General features: G+C 39.9%; 1 protein-coding gene across 3 annotated transcripts in view; it reads right to left on the bottom strand.

Moving 5' to 3' along the window:
- VMP1 (vacuole membrane protein 1) overlaps positions 1-24,048 on the bottom strand; it is a 136,794-nt gene that overhangs the window by 45,035 nt on the left and 67,711 nt on the right. For 2 of the 3 annotated variants that reach the window (XM_002719255.6, XM_089317310.1), the window contains exons 6-7: positions 19,833-20,000; positions 11,158-11,289 (exon numbers count right to left, since the gene is read on the bottom strand). In XM_002719255.6, the coding sequence (XP_002719301.1) occupies positions 11,158-11,289; positions 19,833-20,000 (300 nt within the window). Of the gene's footprint in view, positions 1-10,319; positions 10,492-11,157; positions 11,290-19,832; positions 20,001-24,048 lie in introns of those variants that run through there. The other variant, XM_089317309.1, reaches the window with a different exon arrangement.

The raw sequence follows: 24,048 nt of genomic DNA, 5'->3' as shown, positions 1-24,048 counted from the left end.
TGGGGTTGGTTGATTTTGAAAGGAGAAACTACAGTAAGCATTGGTAGTTCTGACAACGCCTTGAATGATAAAGAAATGTGTTTAACATGTGTCTCTAATGTTCATTATGGTAAAGTTTATCAGCTTAACTCTATGCAAACAAGCAAGAGATCCTGAGAGCAGGAAGCTTTTTTGTGGAACTCCTGACGCAACACAAACCATAGCAGTTACTGCAAAGCTTAATGCAAACCCTCTAGAGTCCACGTTGACAAATTCTTTAACAAGCCCTGTGGTTACAGGGAAGCTGGTTTCACTCTGACTCACTCCTGCTCAAACAGTTTACTGGAAATGAAGGGGAGGGGGAATTTTCAGAGAAGTCATGTGATGGCCAGACAAACCACAATCAGTAAAGGTTCAACAGAGTCAAAAACAGGTCCCAGCAACAACTGACACTAGAAGTGTTCAAATGGCTCTCAAGTATGAGAATGAGTCCTGCTTAGTTTCAGATCATTTACCCTGAATTCCTTCATAAATCTATATATGTGAAGAAATAGATACTTCGTAGGGAAAAACCAGCAGGCATTGACATGGTGTAGGCAAGTGCAAATGCTTCAGAGGAAAATGTGTGTAAGAGAATAACATAAATGGGGTGCTAAAGCACTTTAGTGAGGGTATAATCATTATCGAATGCTTTCCCACAATCTCTAGACTTAAATGAGCAAATATTCTATCATCATCATCATCACAAGAATCCTTCATTTTCACTTTGTACTTTGAAAAGGCAATTTACTAGTTAAGAGTCCATTTTACTGCATAAAAAGAAAAGGTACTGGCCATAAGAATGAGAACTATCATTGTAAGTAATGAACTGATTGTGATTTTCTAGGTTTACCTAATAAAATAATGTGAATCACTTGAAATTTCAGAATAGGTTAAGGATCCTTCTAAACTAAAATAAGTTTTTTTAATTCTTAAATTTAATACAAACTAGTAGTCAAATATTTAAACTTAATTTGGAGATTTAGCTTTAATATAAGATTAAATGCAGGGGCCGGCGCTGTGGCACAGCGGGTTAACACCCCGGCCTGAAGCGCCAGCATCCCATATGCACGCCGGTTCGAGACCTGGCTGCTCCACTTCCCATCCAGCTTTCTGCTATGGCCTGGGAAAGCAGTAGAAGATGGCCCATGTCCTTGGGCCCCTGCACCCACCTGGGAGACCCGGAAGAAACTCCTGGCTCCTGGCTTCGGATTGGCACAGCTCCAGCTGTTGTGGCCAATTGGGGAGTGAACCATCGGATGGAAGACCTGTCTCTCTCTCTCTCTCCCGCTCTTTCTCTCTCTGCCTTTCCTCTCTCTGTGTAACTCTGATTTTCAAATAAAAATAAATAAATCTTTAAAAAAAGGATTAAATGCAATTAAAATAGAACCCAATATGCTCCTTTAAAATAACTTTAAATCCAGAAATTAAAATAGTTTTGGGGTAGGCATTTAATACAGGGTTAAAATGCTGATTGGGACACCTATATCTCCTATCAGAGTGACTAGGTTTGAGTCCCAGTTCCACTTCTAATTCCAGTTTCTAACTAATGTGCATCCTGGGAAATAGTGGTGATGGCTCAAGTCGTTGGATTCTTGCTGCCCACACAAGAGAAATTGATTAAGTTTCCAGCTCCTGACTTTGGCCTGGCCCAGCCCTGGCTACTGCAGGCACTTGCACAGTAAACTAGCACATGGAAGATCTTTCTTTCTCTATCTTTCAATAAATAAATAAATAAATAATTTACCTAAAATGGTCTACAGACTCATAAATAATATAGAAGGCCAAGCTAATCAACATAAATGGGGAAAATTGCATTCCTTTAAAAATGAAGCTTTAAGACTTTTAAATTTCTGAAACTTTGATAACAATAAGAAACAGTAAATTTCACACAGTTAGCAACCTAACATTGTGAAAGAGAATCCAAGGAGACAGATGGCATTTAGGAAAACACACTTACTCCAAACATATCCTTCCAAGTAAATATGTACAACATTCCTACTCTATTGTGTAAGCTTTAAATACAAAAATACCACAGCCACCCCCAACTCCCATTCCACATTACCACAGTAATAATGTCTTTTCAGGTACAGTAAGCAAATAAAATTACCTTATTCTTTAAACTCTTATTTCTAACAGTCTAATTTTTCTTTTTCGGGCTGGCGCTGTGGCATAGCGGGTGAAGCCACCACCTGCAGTGCCAGCATCCCATAAGGGTGCTGGTTTGAGTCCCAGCTGCTCCACTTCCAATCCAGCTCTCTGCTATGGCCTGGGAAAGCAGCACAAGAAGGCCAAGTACTTGGGCCTCTGCACCCTTGTGGAGACCTGGAAGAAGCTCCTGGCTCCGGATCAGCGCAGCTCCAGCTGTTGCAGCCAATTTGGGAGTGAACCAGCGGATGGAAGACCTCTCTCTCTGGCTCTCTTCCTCTCTCTCTGTAACTCTGACTATCAAATAAATAAATAAATAAATAAAGCTTTAAAAAATGTTTTTCTTTTTCTTTGATTATGCAGCTTATATAATAAAAAATTACAGCATTTCACAAAAATTGTTTTAATCAGTGTGAATTAAAAAATCTTTAAGTCATTTAACTTGATGTCTTTTATATTGTTTTTAACCTGTGCTTTCAGATGACTATTCAACTCGAAGATGCAAAACTGTTAAATCTTCCTTTCTTATATAAAACGAGTACCATGGTCACTACGTTTTACATTTTAGTTTGCAGCCGAGTAAGACTAAATATTAAGTAAACATGTTTCACCTGATGCTACATTTTCTCTCTGAATTGATATTCCATCATGTCTGCAAAACATCTACAACATGAGTAGTATGTGCAAGACTAGGCAGGCACCGTGGAAAACACAGATTTCTGAGGCCTCCTCTTAAGGAGTTTATAGACTTCTGGGAGAGAGAAGAAAAGTCATGAATAATTTTATAAGAAAATATAAAGTGATATGTGACATAAGAAAGCTAGAGCTACAGTGCTATAGGAATACAGAAGAGATAATGTGAAGAGAAGAGTGTGGGAGATGAGGTGAGGGTACCTGTTGCCTCCTAGGGTGAACATTATTAGCAAGAAGCTGGAATGGAAGTAGAGTAGCTGGGACTCCAACCAGGCAATGCAATATGGGATGCTGGCATCGCAAGTGGCATTCTTATCATCTGCTAAACACCCACCCCTCCATATTTATTTATAATTGACATATATTTATAGAAAACTATTTTTGTAGCTTTGTGTGGGAAAAGATTGCCGGGTGGGGAACAGTAGGAGTAGTGATCTTAGAAAGCTGCTGGGAAATGTTCAGGTAAGGGTTGATAAAGGTCTGAACCTGTAGTGAGAAGGGAAAGGGGAGTGCAAGTAGGAAGACAGTGGGGAGGCAGAACCAATAAGCTTTGAGGAATGAGCAGATATGGGAAGCAAGGAGGGAGTCAGATGACTCAGATTGTGCCAGGAACTGACTGTGAGGATGGTGATACCATTAACAGAAATCAGGAACAAAGGAGAAAGAGATCATAAAGAGAACAATTGAACCTTGCATGAAATACTTTACAGAGCACATAAACAGCCATCTGGACCTAACTTTGACAAAAGATGCTACAACCGCTCAGGGTCACAGGAAGCTACATTCGTTCATGTCCACCTCCCACAGACATCTAGTGAAAACATGACAGAAAGCCAAGAGCAAAAGGAAGTTAGTTTAGTGGAAAAACACTGCCTGATCTGTAATAATGTACTCACAAAAATAAATCAGGTATCATAAGAAATGAGAATACAAATAAATACTTTAATCATCTTCTCCCCTATTCAAAACACTGACAGTATCAAATCCAACCATCAGTTAAATTTGGAATTTAAGTCAATAGCTTTTAAAAAGTTACCTAGTAATATTTTCTAATAAAATTACTTATTCCCTTTAACCTAGTTGGAGAGCACAGGGCAAAGCAAGCAGTGCCAAGTTTTTTTGTTTTTTTCCCTCCTTTTCCTGCTGATAAACTTTTTCTACTAAAGGGCTTTACTTACCTTCAAGAATAAAAGCACATTTTCTAACTCATTATTTGGCAATCCTATCATTTAAATAACCACTCACAGTATTCATTTTACTTAATTTGCTGCTTTAGCCACAGTTGACCCAACTTTTCCAAATTTTACTGTGCATATCAAATTGGAGGCTTTATAAAAAACAGTTATGTATGAGCAAATTCTAGCACCTAAGTTAGATACATTTTGGAGCCTCACTAAATTGATTACAAACAAACTTTCAAGTCAAAATTAGTAAGACATAACTAAACAGATGTCCATAAAATAACAGTTTACCAAGTAAAGAAAAATCTAGTACTTTAAAAACATATCATTAATAATGATTTATATAAATATAATAGGAAAGAAGATGCAAGTTACAACAGTAAGATATGACAAAACCAACATATTAAGATCACCTGGAAAATAGTGTTGTAACACTATACAATTAATTAATTAACTGGTAAGAAGGAGGCTAGATTTCTATAGATATGCAAAAGTATTTTAATGGATTAAATATTTAAAGTAAAACAATAAAACTATAAAAGAAAGAAAACACAGTTGAGTATTCACTGTTCAGAAAGATAATTTTAGGCATTACTCTAAAAGAAAAAGTATAAGATTTTGGAAGAAAGACAAAAATTTAGGCTTTCTTTCTTTTTTTTTTTGACAGGCAGAATGGACAGTGAGAGAGAGACAGAGAGAGAAAGGTCTTCCTTTGCCGTTGGTTCACCATCCAATGCGGCAGGCGCACCGCGCTGATCCGAAGGCAGGAGCCAGGTGCTTCTCCTGGTCTCCCATGGGGTGCAGGGCCCAAGCACTTGGGCCATCCTCCACTGCCTTCCTGGGCCACAGCAGAGAGCTGGCCTAGAAGAGGGGCAACCGGGACAGAATCCAGTGCCCCGACTGGAACTAGAACCTGGTGTGCCGGCGCCGCAAGGCGGAGGATTAGCCTATTGAGCTGCGGCACTGGCCAAATTTAGACTTTTTTTATCTAAGAAGTAAAATATAGCAAAACATGCAATAAACAATATGGGAAAAATATGGGAATCAGGAAAAAATCGGCAGCATATGATATATAGCATATCCTTAAACATGGCAATCAGTAAAATATATACATATATACAAATACAGATATAAAAAATGGATACATAAACCAGTAAGATTAAATTTATTTTTTTGTTTATCTATATTCTCAGAATTTTATTATAACAAATATGCTCTATAGTCAGAAATGGAGTTGTCATAAAAAGGAAAGATATAGAAAATATCTTATGACATGGAACAATGTTAATATTATTTTTATATTTAAAGAAAGTCACAAAATAATAGAACATGATTTCACAAGAGTGAAGGACACCCATCAATTTTCTACACTAAACTTCTCATGAGAAACAATTTTTTCTTGGATTAAGCTTTTTAAAAAATAATCTTAATGTCATTATAAATTCCTATGACATGTGAAAAAGGAAGCTGAGATTAAAATGTATGGTATGATTCTAATTTTTATGCACAAAGAAAACAGGGATATGATGACTATCAGCCTGCTTCACCAAGTAGGTGTTGGCACTTTCACTTTTTACTTTACAATACTTCTGGAACATAAGAATTTTATTACTGCATGCCCTGGTGTAATTAAAAATAAGTAAATCTGAAAAAAATAGCAGAGCCTAAAACAAGTTCATGACGGAATATCGAAAATGGTTTTAAGACAATCACTTTAAATAAAATCACAGACAAATCCTATTAAATGGACATAAATTTACTTTCGTGATAAAACTTCAGAAACAAAAACATGATTAAATCACAACAGTGTATCAAAAAACAACTGAAATACAATAGAACTTATTTGGTTGTAGTAATAATCCACAGTATTAGCAAAGAACAAACAAAAACAATTTCTTTGCCAAGCCACAGGCAAAGGCCCTGAATAATGAATTAATGTATCAGTATACTCTAATATAATTTATAACATGGAAAACTGTCAATAGTTCCCTCCTCATCTGTTCTCTCCTACCCCTTCTAATGCCAAAAATATAAATAAATTAATTAAAATTTACAAATCTTACACATTTGTTGTCTAAAACTGGGAAAAAGTTTGTACATTGAAAAAGCACAGCACTAATCTCAGGATCAGAAAATCAGTCTGGATTTTGGCTTAGAGACTAACTGTATGTTTCTGAGTGCCTCCTGATTCACAACTGGGATGATGTCTTCTTCACAACTGTGGTGAAGTACTTCACTCAAGTGTGTAAATACACAGATTTTATTATCTCAGAAAATTAATGGGAAGGATCACTAAGTTATCATGGGTGAGTTAATTTCCTCTCTCCTCTATCACATTATTTATCTTCTAGTTTGCAGAATTGGTTGATAGTACATATAATTCTTTTTTTTTTTTTTTTGACAGGCAGAGTGGACAGTGAAAGAGAGAGAGAGACAGAGAGAAAGGACTTCCTTCTTCCGTTGATTCACCCTCCAATGGCCGCTGCGCTGATCCGAAGCCAGGAGCCAGGTGCTTCTCTTGGTCTCCCATGCGGGTGCAGGGCCCAAGCACTTGGGCCATCCTCCACTGCGCTCCTGGGTCACAGCAGAGAGCTGGACTGAAAGAGGAGCGACCGGGACAGAATCCAGCACCCCGAATGGGACTAGAACCTGGGGTGCCGGCGCCACAAGGCAGAGGATTAGCCTATTGAGCGGTGGCGCTGGCCTACAGTACATGTAATTCTAATTTTAGGTAGAAAATTTAAATGAAATGATCATAAAGAATGAATGATTTCTGATATAAAGGATATAAAACACAACATGTACAGTTTCTTTATTTGATTTTTAAATATAAGCAAATATTAAATTATGGAATAAGAAATGTACAGTTTATACTAAACTAGTGATTGTAATTATTGGCTTTATAGGATGAAAGAAGCCAAACCTCATAACCATCAGAAGGACTGGACTCATTCTAGTTCCCACAACTCAAAACAGACAACTGGAGTTAGAAAAGATGCAGTCAAAAAGTCACTAACATAATCAGGACCATATCAGATGAATGAAATAGATCATTATCTTAACAGTGCATAAGGACTGAAAGAAATGGTCAAGGTCTTTAAGAGCTTAAATTATATGGATGAGATGAAGTATAATTTACTTCATCAAATTCTAAAAGATCTGAGTTTCTGGAATTGAGCTTTTAGATGGCAATAAGCTTACACGATGCATTATTTATAATCCTCAAATCAAGAAGTTGCAAAGAATGGAATGAGTCATGCAATCTGATGTTCTAGCCAGTGCAGGGAGTACTATGGATGGGATCCTTGAAAAAATTTCAGAGACAAGGCCCTCATTACACATCTGCGAGCAATATGAATGACTGTTCTTACTGTAACCACTAAATACTGGGGTGGTTGGCTACTATTTAACAAGAGAAACTGGTACACCTCCTATCTTTAAAGTAACCCATAAAATATGAACTCTGTTTTTGATGAAATTAACAGTAATAAGTGAGGACAGATACAGCTGGAAGAAAATATACCTGACAGTCTGCAGAGGAGAATACAGAAAAGAAGCAAAATGATCTGTCCCCTAGAAGCCCAGAAGGCTACTCAGCAGAACTGCTGAAGAGGCTGGGGCAGGGCTGCAGACAAGGACAACGTGTAAGAAGGAAAACTCACAAGCCCTGACCCCAACTGGCACAGCCAAACAAGGCCCTTCTCAGCCCCAGAGGAAACATGGAGTGTAACCCCTAGACAAAGTGAAGGAGAGGTTCTGGACTCAGGACATATCTGTGCTTGGTGTTTGTGTGGGTATCCAAAGACTGAAGACAAATTGTATGAAATGAAAACCTACACAGTGGATGGAGATCTCTAACCACTTTTTAGTAGCCTAGCTCTACAATGTTAGCATTGTACCCAGGCAAGAAACTGGAGGGTTCACCAATACAAAAACTGAACTATCCCAAAGGAAAAACCAACAGTTGCTGATATGTGGAGATTCTCAATAAAAAAGTCAGTCTACCACTACACTGTACAAAAAGGAAGCTTCACCATCACTATACCTGCTCTCAGTTTCCATTCTACTCAACTGATTTATTCTTACATATAAACAACAAACAAGGATCACAGGCTTTGAGAAAAGCCTACAACTCACCAAAATAAATAAATAAATAAATAAATAAATAACAAACATACCTGGAGCAACAAGTAAGTTGAAGAAATTAAATACATTCAAAAAGATAATAAGCTATTTCTTAGAAACAGAACATAAACATTTAAGAAATTTTAACAACAGAAAAACATTTCAATATAAAAGAATATAAATTTGAGGGAATTGCTTAGAAAGTAAAAGGAGATAAACAGCAGGAACACAAAATTTCTAAAAAACATCAAACTAGAATTTCAAGAAGAAAGGAATAGAGTAAAAAGGAGTAACTCTCATAGACAAGAACAAAACAAGGACATTTCTTAAAACTAATGGATTTTAGATTGGTAAGTCTTCTGAGCACCTAGAATAAAGTTTGAAAAGAATCGTATCTCAGATAATGAATCTTGAAGATTCTAAAGAGAAAAACAAAAAAACAAAAATAGCTGCCTATAAAGACTCAGAAGGGCATTAGCCCCCTCAATCCTAATACCAGAAGCTTAAAGATGACTGAACAATACCTTCCAAATTCTAAGTATAAAACCTGATTTTTCAGGGCTAGCATTGTGGTATAGCAGGCTAAGCTGCTGCCTGTGACCCAAGCATCCCATAAGGGCATGGGTCGAGTCCTGGCTGCTCCAATTCCCATCTAGCTCCCTGCTAACTGGCCTGAAAAGCAGGAGAAGATGCCCACGTGTATGGGACCCTGCCACCCAAGTGAGAGACCCAGATGAACATTCTGGCTCCTGGCTTCAGCCTGGACCAACCCTGGCTATTGTGGCCATCTGGGGAGTAAACCATCAGATGGAAGATCTCTCAGAGCTCTGTCTCCTCTCTCTCTCTCTGTAACTTTCAAATAAATAACTTTTTAAAAGGGGGAGGGGGGCCGGCGCCGCGGCTCACTAGGCTAATCCTCCGCCTAGCGGCGCTGGCACACCGGGTTCTAGTCCCGGTTGGGGCGCCGGATTCTGTCCCGGTTGCCCCTCTTCCAGGCCAGCTCTCTGCTGTGGCCCGGGAGTGCAGTGGAGGATGGCCCAAGTGCTTGGGCCCTGCACCCCATGGGAGACCAGGAAAAGCACCTGGCTCCTGGCTCCTGCCATCGGATCAGCGTGGTGCGCTGGCCGCAGCGCGCCGGCCGCGCCGGCCATTGGAGGGTGAACCAACGGCAAAGGAAGACCTTTCTCTCTGTCTCTCTCTCTCACTGTCCACTCTGCCTGTCAAAAAATAAAAAAATAAAAAATAAAATAAAATAAAAGATTTAAGAAAAAAAAAAGGGGGGGAGGGGGGCGGCAGCACAGTGCAGCAGATGCTCATGGCTCTGTTTTGGCTCATTTGTTCTCTGTTTCGCTATTTTTGACTCACATTAGAAAGTTTTATTTTCATCTAAATACTATAAATGTACTTCACGATTTCCATTTAATGATGTTTTAGAAAAGCTTATCTGACAATGTTTCTTTTCCCCTGTTCTGGGTACTGGCTCTTTTTGGTTTTAGATTGCTGTGAGGAGAAAACTATGAATTCATTTTTCAAAATAATGAATATACACATATGTGAGTACATTTACTTTAAAACATGCAACAATAAGAATATTTTTAGATAATTTCTTAGGTTAGTGAACAAATATGATGATGCATTTCATATATCTTTCTAAAACCTCTCTTTACATAATTTTTATTTATATCATTTTGTTTCAAAAGGTCCTTTTTAAAAATTTATTTTTAATTTGCATGTTATCTCATAAATACCTTATGTACACAGTAAGTCCTCCCACTGTACCTGCCCTCTCACCCATTCTCCTCCCCTTCCTGCTCCCTCTCCTGTTTAATCTGAGAAAGAAAGAAAAAGAAAAATAGATCAAATGGAGTAAAAAACAAAAACAAAAAACCTAAAAGCTAAGAGAAGTGTTCTCAACACGTCTTTAAAGAACTCAAGGATGATACATCTTTTATGAGCTCTTAGACATAACTAACATAACTATAACTTATAAGGCACAATAATATCCTCCTTTTAATATACTAAAAGGAAGTGATTCTTGAGAACAAGTTTTACTATTAAGTTTCATAATACCACTCTTTGGGGACAGAGGTCCTGCGTGGGAAGTTAGTGCACAGTGACTCCTGTTGTTAATTTAACAAATAACATTCAAAAAGGTCCTTTTTAAAAATTTATTTTTATTTATCTGGAAGGCAGAGAGAGATATAGAGAGGTCCCATCTATCACTTCACTTCCCAGATGTCTGCAATAGTTGGGGCTAGACCAGGCCAAAGTCAGGAACCTGGAACTCAATCACCTGATGTCTTGCAAGGTGCACATCAGCAGGAAGCTAGAATAGGAAGCTGAGTTAGAACTCATACCCAAGCACCCCCATATGGGATATGCTCAGTATAAGTGGCATTTAAAAAGAGTTTATTTTGATTCATTTTTATTTATTTGAAAGGCAGAGTGACAGAGAGAGAGAGAGAGAGAGAGAGAGAACTGGCATTCACAGGTTCACTCCCCAAATGTCCAGAAAAGCCAGGACTAGGCCAGGCTAAAGCCAGGAGTCCAGAATTCCAACTGGGTCTTCCACATGAGTAGCAGGGACCCAATTACTTTAATCATCACCTGTTGCCTCCCAGGGTGCACATTAGCAGGAAGCTGGAAACGGCAACAGTGCTAGGACTCAAACTTATGTACTGTGATATGGGCTATGAGTGACCCAAACAGCCTCTTAACCACTACGCCAAACATACATCTGCCCCACCCTCATTTCTGACCATGTGTTTGCACTTAATATGATTTATCTTACTGGTTCTTTCTCTATTCAAGATTATTGTCAGTTTTATATTTCAGCTTCTCTGAATAATCTATCAAGTCGTTTTTCATTTTGCTTTTACTTTGGCATTTTTTAGAGTAATTATTAACAATTTTACCTTAATATGAACAACTCTTTTGGGATAAGGTATGTTATTCTCCCTCCCGTAGCCCCCTCTCCCCACATTGCTCTTACTTGTGCAGTCTCTGCATGTTCCAGCATCTCTTCAAATTCCTGATACTCTTCATCATCTGGTTCAGAACCTGAAAGGCGAGCTGCCCTCGCCATGAAATATGGAGGCAACTCTCCGATAGCTGTGCCGATACCCTAGGTGAAAAATAAAAATACTTACAATAAGATCTGTTCTCAGCACAGGGACACTTAACAGATCAAATCTATACTTTTCTGTACCACGAAAAGCACTTGGATATACAATGTATTGAGGGTTTGGGTGTGGGGGGAGCATATGCTACACAAATGAACAGTGCTTAAATCACGACTCTAATTCTGACCCATATGACGCCAGGCAAGATAATCCATATAAAACTCTTACATAATCGCTGATCCATGGTAGATACTAAATTTAGTTTTCTAGCCTCTCTCTTTAGATTCTGTTATTTTTCTCTGACACTCCCCAAATGACCAGTAGTAAGAATTCACTATGGGCCAGTGGGCTGGCACTGAAGCATAGAAGGTTAAACTGCCTGCAGCACCAGCATCCCTATAGGAGGCAGTTCAAATCCTGGTTGCTCTACTTCCAATGCAGCCCCCTGCTGATGTGCCTGGGAGGGCAGAGGAGGATGGATCAAATCCTTGGATCCCCGTATCCACGTGGGAGACCCAGAAGAAGCTCCTAGCTCCTGGCTTTGGCCTGGCCCAGCACTGGCCGTTGTGGCCATTTGGGGAGTGAATCAATGGATGAAAGATATCTCTCTCTCCCCCTTTACCTCCTTCCTTCTCTCTTTATTTCTGCCTTTCAAACAAATAAATAAATCTTAAAAAAAATTCACTATGTACAGCTTATTAGTTTATTTTTATTTTTTAAAGATTTATTTATTTATTTGAAAGGCAGAGTTACAGAGAGGCAGAGGCAGAGGGGGGAGGTCTTTCCCAGGCCATAGCAGAGAGCTGGATCAGAAATGCAGCAGCCTGGACTTGAACTGGTGACCATACGCAATGCCGGCACAGCAGGAAGCAGCTTTATCTGCTATGCTACAGCACCAGCCCCACAGCTTATTAGTTTCAAGCTTTAATACTGTTTAAGAATACAATCTACAGATGTTAGATAAAATTCTCTAGGCAACCCTTTGGCATTTCAGATGCTATTTCAATCCCAATATAACTTTTTTGTGTGTTGAGTTAAAACTTAACAAATCGTGGCGAGGAAGCCCCTTGAAAACTCAACATTAAGACGGATAAATTCCCACTACAGGAAACATGTTCATTTCCTCAGAACACTCAGTGACTCATGTTTCAGTCACTTTGTGGACTTTTGTTTTTGAAGAAATTTTTTTTTCCCCAATCAGCTTAGGAACCAAGGATGAAAACAAAGGTTAATGAACTGGGAACTTGGTTACACTTAAATGACTTAAATACAGGACAGGAAATAATGCAACAGGGTTACAGTCTCTAGAGAAATTCTCAGCTTTGAACCATTCAGACCACCTTCTCTACCCTGAGTCACAGTGAACAAAAAGCGTTGCCAGTTCTCAAAATCAACTATAAGCCTTTCAGTTTGCTCTGTCCTGACTCTACTTGCAAATATCTGGAAAAGAATCCTCAAGGGATGTCATGAAATTCAAATACTTTGTGTTCATAATGAGTGGAATCAACAATCACCAACACTGTGGCATAGTGGGTAAAGCCACCTCCTGTGATGCTGGCATCTCATATGTGGGCACCAGTTTTTGTCCCAGCTGCTCCATTTCCAATTCAGCTCCTTGCATGTGGCCAGGGAGAAGCAGTAGAAGATGGCCCAAGAGCTTGGGCCCCTGCACCCATGTGGGAGACCTGGATGAAGCTCCTGGTTTCAGCTTGGCCCAGCCCTTACTGTTGTGGCTATCTGGGGAGTGAACCAGCAGATGGAAGATTTCTCTCTCTCTCTCTCTTTCGCCCTCTCCCTCTCTCTCTGTAACTATTTCAAGTAAATCTTAAAAAAAAAAAAAAAACCTAAACAAAACAATAAAACCCTCCAACAATCTCTAGTGGATAATATTATCCACATGTAAAACAGAGTTTTGCATTTAAGTGTCAAAAGAATAAGCTAGGGGGCCAGCACTGTGGAGTATCTGTCAGGTAAAGCCCAGTGCCAGCATCCCATATGGCTGCTGGTTCTAGTCTCGGCTGCTCCTCTTCAGATCCAGCTCTCTGCTATGGCCCAGGAAAGCAGTAGAAGATGGCCCAAGCACATGGGCCCCTGTACCTGCATGGGAGAACTGTGACAAGCTCCTGGCTCCTGGGTTCGGATCGGCCCAGCTCTGGCCATTGCAGCCATTTGAGGAGTGAACCAACAGATGGAGATGTTTGTCTCTGTCTCTCCCTCTCTCTGTCTGTAACTCTACCTCTCAAATAAATAAATAAATAAATCTAAAAAAAAAAAAAAAAAAAAGAAGAAGAAGAAGAAGAAGGAGGAGGAGGAGGAGGAGGAGGAGGCGGCAGGGCCAGTGTTGTGGTGCAGGTTAAGCCACTGCTTGTGATTCTATCATCTCATATTGGAGGGCAGGTTCAAGTCCCAGCTGCTCCTCTTAGAATTCAGCTTCCTGCTAATGTGCCTGAGAAGGTAGGGGAAGACAGCCCAAGTACTAGGGTTCCTTCCACCACTTGGGAGAGTTCCTGACTCCTGCTTTGGCCTGGCTCAAACCTGGCTGTTGCGGCTATTTGGAGAGTCAATCAGTGAATGGAAGATCTCTCTCTGCCATGCTGCCTTTCAAATACATAGATAAATCTTTAAAAAATAATAAGCCTACATTTAAGGAAGTGAGCGACAGAGAATGAAGACACACAGAGGACAGGAATAAAACATAAATCATATACTGCTTGATGAAGTTGTTCAACTTTGCAGAGTGCTAGAGAACAAGCTTATTATTTTAAAACTGGTTTAAAAAGTGGGAAAGAATAAGTATTTATCCTGCCTTTCTTATATGAACTAAATCTCAGTGTAATCAAATTAGTGATGAAAAGCTTCTCTTTTTTATTTTTTATTTTTTTAAATTAATTAATTTATTTTTTTTGACAGGCAGAGTAGACAGTGAGAGAGAGAGAGACAGAGAGAAAGGTCTTCCTTTGCCGTTGGTTCACCCTCCAATGGCCGCCACGGCCGGTGTGCTGTGGCTGGCGCACCGCGCTGATCCGATGGCAGGAGCCAGGTACTTCTCCTGGTCTCCCATGGGGTGCAGGGACAAGCACTTGGGCCATCCTCCACTGCACTCCCTGGCCACAGCAGAGAGCTGGTCTGGAAGAGGGGCAACCGGGACAGAATCTGGCGCCCCAACCGGGACTAGAACCCGGTGTGCTGGCGCCGCAAGGCGGAGGATTAGCCTAGTGAGCCACGGCGCTGGCCCTAATTTTTTATTTTTATTTTTTTGACAGGCAGAGTTAGACAGTGAGAGAGAGCTACAGAGAGAAAGGTCTTCCTTCTGTTGGTTCACCCCCCAAATGGCCGCTACAGCTGGCATGCTGCGCCGATCCGAAGCCAGGAGCCAGGTGCTTCCTCCTGGTCTCCCATGCGGGTACAGGGTCCAAGGACCTGGGCCATCCTCCACTGCCTTCCCAGGCCACAGCAGAGCTGGACTGGAAGAGAAACAACCAGGACAGAACCGGCGCCCCAATCAGGACTAGAACCCGGTGTGCCAGTGCTGCAGGCAGAGGATTAGCCTAGTGAGCTGCGGCGCCAGCTGAAAAGTTTCTCTTTATAAAATAACAGAAAGACAATCAGACATTATTATCTTCATGATTAAAATAGCAAGCTATAAAGTATATTTCTGTTAAAAGCAAAAACTTCAAGCTACTCAATTTACCAACAGGAAAACCCAACTAGAACACAATAAAATAACTTTAGAATATAAGAAACTCGTCGGCACCGCAGCTCACTAGGCTAATCCTCCGCCTGCGGCGCTGGCACACCAGGTTCTAGTTGCGGTCGGGGCGCCGGATTCTGTCCCGGTTGCCCCTCTTCCAGGCCAGCTCTCTGCTGTGGCCCGGGAGTGCAGTGGAGGATGGCCCAAGTGCTTGGGCCCTGCACCCCATGGGAGATCAGGAGAAGCACCTGGCTCCTGCCTTCGGATCAGCGTGGTGCGCCGGCCGCAGTGTGCCGGCCGCGGCGGCCATTGGAGGGTGAACCAATGGCAAAGGAAGACCCTTCTCTCTCTGTCTCTGTCTCTGTCTCTCTCACTGTCCACTCTGCCTGTCCAAAAAAAAAAAAAAAAAAAAAAGTAAGAAACTCTATTTGATAAGCCAATTTCATCAATATACAGATTTTATAAGAAAAAGAAACATAATAAGGAAAACCTGAACATTAACTCATAATAGATTTTAAGAGATGACTATATTTCTTTAAGGTGTGATAATGGCTTTTAAGCCCTAAGGCAGATGTGTTTACAGATGAAATGCGGTTTGATAACTGTGATCTGCTTCAAGAGAATTGACAGCGAGGAATGGTAGAGTTAAGACAATATTAACCAAGAGTTAGCAGAAGGTAAGTAAGAACATATTAAATCCATTTTATTATTCTCCACACTTTCAGAAAAAATTTCCCATAATAAAAGTAGGAAGAAGAGTTAATTATAACATCTTATTCAAAACACAAACTTTTCTGATTTATTTGAAAGGCAGAGTGGCAAAAAGATAGACTGATCTTCCACCTGCTGGATCACTTCATGAATGGCTGCAACAGATAAGTCTTTTTTTATTTTTTAATTTTTTTATTTATTTGAAAGGCAGAGTTACAGAGAGAGGTAGAGCCAGAGAGAGAGAGGTTTTCCATTCCGCTGATTCATTCCCCAAATGACCGCAACGGCCAGAGCTGAGCTAATCCGAAACCAGGAGCTAGGAGCTTCTTCCGGGTCTCCCACGTTGGTGCAGGGGCCCAAGGAGTTGGGCCAACCTCCACTGCTTTCACAGGTCATAGCAAAGAGCTGAATCAGAAGTGGAGCAGCCAGGACTTGAACCGGCGCCAATATGGGATGCCAGCACTGCAGGCTGAGGCCTTAACCCACTGCACCACAGCGCCAGCCCCAACAGCTAAGTCTTGGCCAGGCCATAGTCAAGAGCCAGAAACTCCAACCTGGTCTTCCAGATGGGCGGGAGAACACAGAGTACTTGGGTCATTTTGCCACTACTGGATTGGCAGTGAAGTGGCTGGGATGTGAACAGCACTCCAACAAGGGCTGCTGGCATCACAAGCAGAAGCTTAACTCGCTGTGCCCCATAGAAATGTAGCTAGTTAACTGAAACTAGATACTGAAGTCACCCAGCTTCACATTCTTAAAAAACAATTTTATAATTTTTTAAAAGATTTATTTATTTGAGGGGGCACCATGGCTCACTTGGCTAATCCTCCGCCTGTGGCACTGGCATCCCATATGAGCGCCGGGTTCTGGTCCTGGTTGCCCCTCTTCCAGTCCAGCTCTCTGCTGTGGCCCAGGAGTGCAGTGGAGGATGGCCCAAGTGCTTGGGCCCTGCACCTGCATGGGAGACCAGGAAAAGCACCTGGCTCTTGGCTTTGGATCAGCGCAGCGCTGGCCGTAGCAGCCATTTGGGGGGTGAACCAACGGAAGGAAGACCTTTCTCTCTGTCTCTCTCTCTTACCATCTATAACTCTGTCAAATTAAAAAAAAAATATTTATTTGAAAGACAGAGTTACAGAGAGAGGGAGAGACAGAGAGAGAGAGAGGTCTTCCATCTGCTGGTTCACTCCCCAGGTGGCTGCAATGGCCGGAGCTGCGCCAATCCAAAGCCAGGAGCCAGGAGCCAGGAGCTTCTTCTGGGTCTCCCATGCGGGTACAAGGGCCATCTTGTACTGCTTTCCTAGGCCATAGCAGAGAGCTGGGTCGAAAAAGGAGCAGCCAGGACTAGAACCGCTCCATTATGAGATGCTGGCGCTTCAGGCCAGGGCTTTAACCCACTGCGCCACAGCGCCGGCCCACAGTTTTATAATTTTAATATAATTCATATATGCAAAATTTGTATAAAACGCAGGTATAAGTTTTTGGTATCTGTTTATATACAAAATAAACAAACATCATGTACACTAAAAACTGTCAGCCCAACCTAAATTAAAGGGTAAGAATGACTGGCTTCCTTATTGCAAAAACTCAAGTTTCACAAAATTCTTTCTTTTTTTAAAAAGTTTCATTTATTCACTTATTTTAAAGGTAAAATGACAGAAAGAGAAAGATCTTTCATCCACTGGTTTGCTTCCTAGATGTCCACAACAGCTGAGGCTAGGCCAGGATGAAGCCAGGAGCCTGGACCTTATTTATGTCTATCTGGGAGACAGGGACTCATGTACCTGAGCCATTATCTGCTGTGTCCCAAGGGGCACCTTAAGCCTCTGCATCATAATACTCCTCCCCCTTTCACTGTTTTAATAGAATTCTTTAATGCATGAGAGGTTTTAAGAAGTTCAATTCATCTACTTTTTCTTTCATTGCCTTTGATCTTTATCTCATATATAAGAAACCACTGCAAAGTCAACATTGTGTAGATTTATCCCTATATTTTCCTTTAAGAGTTTTATCATTTCAGTTCTTAAGTTCAGTTCCATGTGACATTTTCAGTTAATTCTTACAATGTAAAGTAAGGGGCCCATTTCATATTTTTACATGGGAGTATTCAGTTTTCCCAGCATCATTTGTTGAGAGGGCCCTTGTAAATGTTGAGAACAGGACTCAAAATGTTGAGAACAGGACTCAATTTAAATATAACCTGACATGTGCTGCATTTTTTCTTTTTTTTTTTTCTTTTTATTTTTTTCTTTTTATTTTTTTTTTTGACAGGCAGAGTGGACAGTGAGAGAGAGAGACAGAGAGAAAGGTCTTCCTTTGCCGTTGGTTCACCCTCCAATGGCCGCCGCGGCCGGCGCGCTGCGGCCGGCGCACCGCGCTGATCCGATGGCAGGAGCCAGGAGCCAGGTGCTTTTCCTGGTCTCCCATGGGGTGCAGGGCCCAAGCACCTGGGCCATCCTCCACTGCACTCCCTGGCCACAGCAGAGGGCTGGCCTGGAAGAGGGGCAACCGGGACAGAATCCGGCGCCCCAACCGGGACTAGAACCCGGTGTGCCGGCGCCGCTAGGCGGAGGATTAGCCTAGTGAGCCGCGGCGCCGGCCAATGTGCTGCATTTTTTCATGACAAGACAGTTCCAAAGAAAGAAACAAGAAAGCAAACAAATATCTGACTGATTAATCAGTACTTATTGATATTCCTCTACTGTGTGCAAAGTCTAATAATGAGTGCTGTGAAGGTAATACATGTAAGGTAGTCTGTATTTTTTAGGAGCCTAAATTTTATTTGGGGGGAATTTAAAACGCTATTAGTTAAGTGAACTAACTGAAAGCATGGAAGAAGCCAGGCCACAAGGAGTCTAGAGACAATATGCATTGTGGGAAACTTAAGAAGGCAGCTATCACTGCCAGCTGGGATGGAAGTGTTCCTTTGTTTGCATTGTGTTAAATCAGGTACATAAGTAATTTTTGAAATAACCAAAGTATAATTTAAGAAAAATAGAAAATGGAAGTTTTTTAACATAGTCCCTTACATAGTGTGTTCCAAGTATTTTCTGCTGTTCAAATAATACGTTTTCATCAAAAGACTAATGTCAAGTTTATAAAACATGTGCAGCTAGTATAATGATTTTGTTCCTAGAGATTATAAAAGAGCAACAGGAAACATGACAATTTTTCCTGTCTTTCATATTTAACAAATTCAACATATGGCACTTCCTTCAGAATTCTTTCAAAGCAGACCATAACTGCTAACATTTAACTGTGATTCAAGGCTTTGCTTCTTCTGCTGGCTTGGTATTCATGATGGTTTTAATGAGTTAAGATTTTTAAGTGACCTGTTCCACATTCTTTTATTTTCTAAGAAACTGCTAGAGAAAAACATGATTGAAACATAACAAGCCTAAATGATGAGTTAAAAAAAAATAAGTCAGTGGTAACACAAGTCCTTAGCAAATGAATTATTCCTCAGTGTAGAATATCTGAATGAACTTAGGCATCAAAAAACCCAAAAGCTTTGTGTGGATTAAAATACACTTGCCACTGAATATGTTGTCCAAAAAGTTTCTTATAGTAAACTTATACAGACCACAAAAATAACTAATACAGCTGAAAGTTGTACATGATATTGGTCATATACAACCATATAGTCTGATACCTCCACTATAATAAAGCTTGATTTGCATTAAGAAATATATGCCCTTATTTTAGCATTATAATAATTAGAAAATGAGTTCTCAAAGAATCAAAACAGAATTTAATAACAGTATTTAATAACTAATATAGGAGTGAAAATACAATATCTACTAATTCAGAATTCATATAAAACCACTTGCTATGTATTATCTGTATATACGGCCTAGAACAAATTCTACAAAGCAGTATAGTTCCCTATCTGAATTACTCTTCCCTGCTATTGTTTACTTGGCCTCAGTTGCTTTGTGGTACATACGACTTCATGTCTTTCTTATCAATGTCACTCACAAACAGGAGTGGCACTAAAAGGTTTATTTTACTTCAGAAGCAGGTAGTTGGTGACTTCATGAACCCATTAGGAACTAGTCAGATGTTAAGATTCCATTTCAGAAAAGTGCCCCATAGTGTCAAGATAGTAAGTTTAGTTTCAGAAAAATATGAAGATGCACATCTTACCCACATGCAGGCCTCAATCCTAACTTTTGAGATGATACTCCACAAAGAAATGGTTCCTTCAATGTTCTCTTCATCTGGACAAATAATTTGATCAGGATAGGGTGGCTCAGGGAAATTAACTGAGTTGCATTCATAAGCAGCTAACGTAACTGAAGCTATATGTGGACCCTATAAAAAAAACATAAGAAATCAACCTGATGAGAACTATCACTGAAAAAAGGAATTATCGATACACAATGTTATTTTAACACTACATCAATCACAACATATTACAAGGAAAAACTTAGCTTTCAGAGACCAAAATTCTGTCTATAAACAAATATTTCAAAATTCAGGTAGTACTGGGGCCATGGCGCCGGCATCCCATGTAGGTGCTGGTTTGCATCCTGGCTGCTCCTCTTCTGATCCAATGCTCTGCTAATGGCCTGAGAAAGCAGCAGCAGAAGGCTCAAGTGCTTGGGCCCCTGCATCCATGTGGGAGACCCAGAAGAAGCTCCTGACTCTTGGCTTCAGATCGACCCAGCTCTAGGCATTGAGGCCAATTGGGGAGTGAACCAGCAGATGGAAGACCTTTCTCTCCATCTCTCCCTTTCTCTGTAACTCTACTTCTCTAATGAATTAAAAAAAAATCTTTAAAAAATGTTTGGGTAGTATTTTATAAAACCCTTCCTGGAGTCTTGCCCAACATTGTTTTTTTATTCAGGTTTATAGAGTTGTGATTTACACAAAATAAGAGCCATTCTTTTCAGATCTGCATTTCAGTAAGTTCTGAGGAATACAGTTAGTCAGGTAAAGACCACCAATCACAATACTGAACAGTTCCATCCCTGCAAAAGGTCCCCTCTCTCAAAATCCCAGCCCCAAGCAAACACTGATCTGGTATTTGCCTGGATTTTTATTTGCTTTATCCATATTTCTAACTTGCCAAAATGTTATCACCTGTGATAAAAACTTTCTGAGCTCCTGCTGTTGTAGGTACCCTTTTTCTATTAAAAACAGCTGATGAAGTAACTGCCTCACTTAACCTCTTTCCATAAGATCCTAAAGGAAAAAACAGAACTATGAAACTAGTTATTAGAGAGTTTTTCTTTTCTTTATTTTTAAACATTTATTTATTTATGTGAGAAGCAGTTACAGACAGAGTAAGGGAGAAACAGAGACTAGTCCTCCATCCACTGGTTTACTCTACAAATGGCTGCAACAGTCAGTGCTGGGCCAGGCCAAAGCCAAGAGCCAGGAGGTTTCCCACATGGGTGCAGGGGCCCAAGCACTTGGGCCATCCTCCACTACTTTCCCAGCCAGGTTAGCAGGGAGCTGGATCAGAGTGGAGCAGCCAGGGCTTGAGTCAGCACCAATATGGGATGCTGACACTGCAGGCTGTGGCTGTGCCACAGCATCAGCCATGAATTTTTCCTTTAACTTTTCATAAGGAAATTTCATGCTGCTTTATCCATTTGAAATATTACAAATTAACATGATCATATAAATGAAAATGTATTGATTGTGACAAAATCTTAAGTACATGGGCTCCTAAATGTACAAGATGATGTGTTTGCCTGAGAGCTAACTGGGGAGCTGGTTACAAATACAAAGTCCTAGTTTCTCAAGCATAGGTTGACAGATGCCCTCTAGGATGTACAACATTACCTGTTATAAAGACAAATGTTTTATTTGTAGAATAAAATCATACACACACACACACACACACACACTCACGCATACAGATTTTGTTACTGTCTTGTCTGAATATTTCTGAAGGTGAATGTTCACACATATCTGCTAAAGATTTCTTCACTGATTTGTGCATAAATCATTCTCAAAGTAAGTGATCTCTGTGCTTAAGGTCTTTAAATAAATTCTATTTGCTATCAAGGCAACAAAATTTATTGTTTCATGTTAATATAAAAAGGAAAAATGTCATAAATATAAATTACATTTATACCTGAATTCAACAAGGTATGTTGTGTTAAAATCTGAATTAAATATTAAGTTTTTATCTGGACCAAAAAAAAAATGTGAATTAGTTTTGTTCCTCTTTTTCTTGGGTTTTAATTCTAGGAAGTACTAAGATATTAAACTTTAATTAAAGAAAAATTTAAAAAGAATGCTTTGATTACTCAATTTTTTGAAAAGCTATAGTTAAACATAATATCAACAACTACTTGTTTGCATACTATATGCATGAAAGATTTTACAATAAAAGTATTGTTTTGTGATGCTACAAAAAAGAAAACATGAAATTAAAGCATTAGTATTCAGACCTGCCTAATTGGTGAAAAAATTTTCAGTGAATAATTGTAGATAACTTTCAGACACAAGTAAAACATAAACAAAATGCAACTTGCAGGTTTGCTGTTAGGAAAACACCAAAGAGACATAAAATGCCAGTAGGTAGAAAAGAAAAGTCTGTCCAAGTTGTCCGTGTTGTCCCATGTAAGTGCCCTCTTTGGTGCAGTCTATAGCTGAACTCTGGAGATGAATAATAAATGAAGTGCCCTGGATGCTAAAATAACAAGAGTTCTGGGCTGTACAGGAAGGAAAAATTATCTTGATTCTAGAAATAAACAAAAAAAGTGCCCCCATTGATTAAACACATTATCCAGTAAAATAAAACTTCAAAGTTTTTGAAGTGATTCTAAAAAGGGAAAATTTCAACAATCTGAATTTTTTCCCTAAAGAAGACCATTCATTCAACTAAACTGATACTTTCCATAACCACACTAATAAGTCATGATTACTCAGTCTCAGAGGCAGATGTGCTGGTTCCCAGACAAAATGAACACTAAGAATTCAGTTTCTTGTCCTTTGTTCATTCTCAAGAGCCTGTTTAGTCTATACCTTGACATTTTAGTTTAAACTGTATTGACTGATAGGAAAGCTCATAAGTTCTTTTCAACAATATAGTTTAACAATTCCTAAACACAACCTATTTTGAGTGAAATGAAAATTTTATGAAAAACCCATCCAAAAAACTAAAAGTAAGTTTGATTAAAATACTTTTGAAAGAAACACAAATTTAAACTACCTTTTCAGTGTATTTTGTAAAAAGTACAAGTGCCACTACAATGTTTCAGATATGGAAGAGCCACATTTTATCTATACTAAGAAAAGAAACAAAGGGGTAAAGGCTCAAGCAGCTGCAGTGCCACTAGAAGAGCCTGATAAATATAAATAGAACTGAACGTCTGTGCTGAGCAGCACATCCCAACTCTCAAGGCAGTGCAATAGGGATCCTGACATGTGCCTAGCGCTTTTTGTTTGTTTTTTTTTTTGTTTTTGTTTTTGCCGTAAAGCATGAAGTAATCCATATTACAGTTTCACTCCTACAGCAACCAACTAAAAAACTGGACAAAATTTATGAACAATTTTTTTTTCAGACACTGTACCACAGGCAGCATCGGATTTTTGAAAGAAGGGAAAAAAATGGAGAAATCTTATGACAAATCTGGCCTTTTGTCTGTAGACACATTCTATGCATTTGCCTGAAAAAAAAAAAAAAATCCATGGTCCAAAGAGGAAGAGTCCACAAGAGATGTGGGTTCAGGCATTTGGAATTTATGAGGCACAGTATGGGGGAAAATGAGTTAAACAGAAAAAGAACTCTGGAAGTCTGAGTGGAGTCAGCTTAATATGTTGGCTGGGCCAGTGCTGTGGCACAGCAGGTTAATCTGCCATCGACAGCACCAGCCTCCCATATGGGCACAGGTTTGAGTCCCAGCTGCTCCACTTTGGATCCAGCTCCCTGCTAATGCACCTGGAAAAGCCGTGGAAGATGGTCAAAGTGCTTGGGCTAGGAGACCTGGATGAAGCTCCTGGCTCCAGCCTGGCCCAGCCCTGGTCATTGTGGCCATTTAGGGAGTGGAACCAGCAGATAAAAGATCTCTCTCTGACTCTCTTCTCTATCTCTCTCTGTAACTCTTTCAAATAAAATAAATAAATCTTTAAAAAAAAAAAAAAAAGATGTTACCCTACAAAGCTATATTGCATGCTAAGTTGTGACCCCATGAAAGCAAATACGAACTAGTGGTTAAAAAAAAAAAGACAGTTGCTGGGCATTTCAGTACTCTGAGTTCACACAGAACTGGGAAACATTTGTGCTCAACCAGCTAGGTTCAGCATTCAAGGAAGAACCCACAAAGGTCATGCCTTGGCAGGACTAAAGAAGCCTTAGAGTGACAGCTACTCTCAATTGGCCTTAACAGCATTCCAAAGGAGC

Source organism: Oryctolagus cuniculus, chromosome 17 (genome assembly GCF_051225735.1).
Source record: "Oryctolagus cuniculus isolate XC-2025 breed Fujian yellow rabbit chromosome 17, ASM5122573v1, whole genome shotgun sequence".
NCBI classification, from domain to species: Eukaryota; Metazoa; Chordata; class Mammalia; order Lagomorpha; family Leporidae; genus Oryctolagus; species Oryctolagus cuniculus.
Note: the sequence above shows the minus strand (reverse complement) of the source record. Positions and strands in the feature narration are given on the sequence as shown.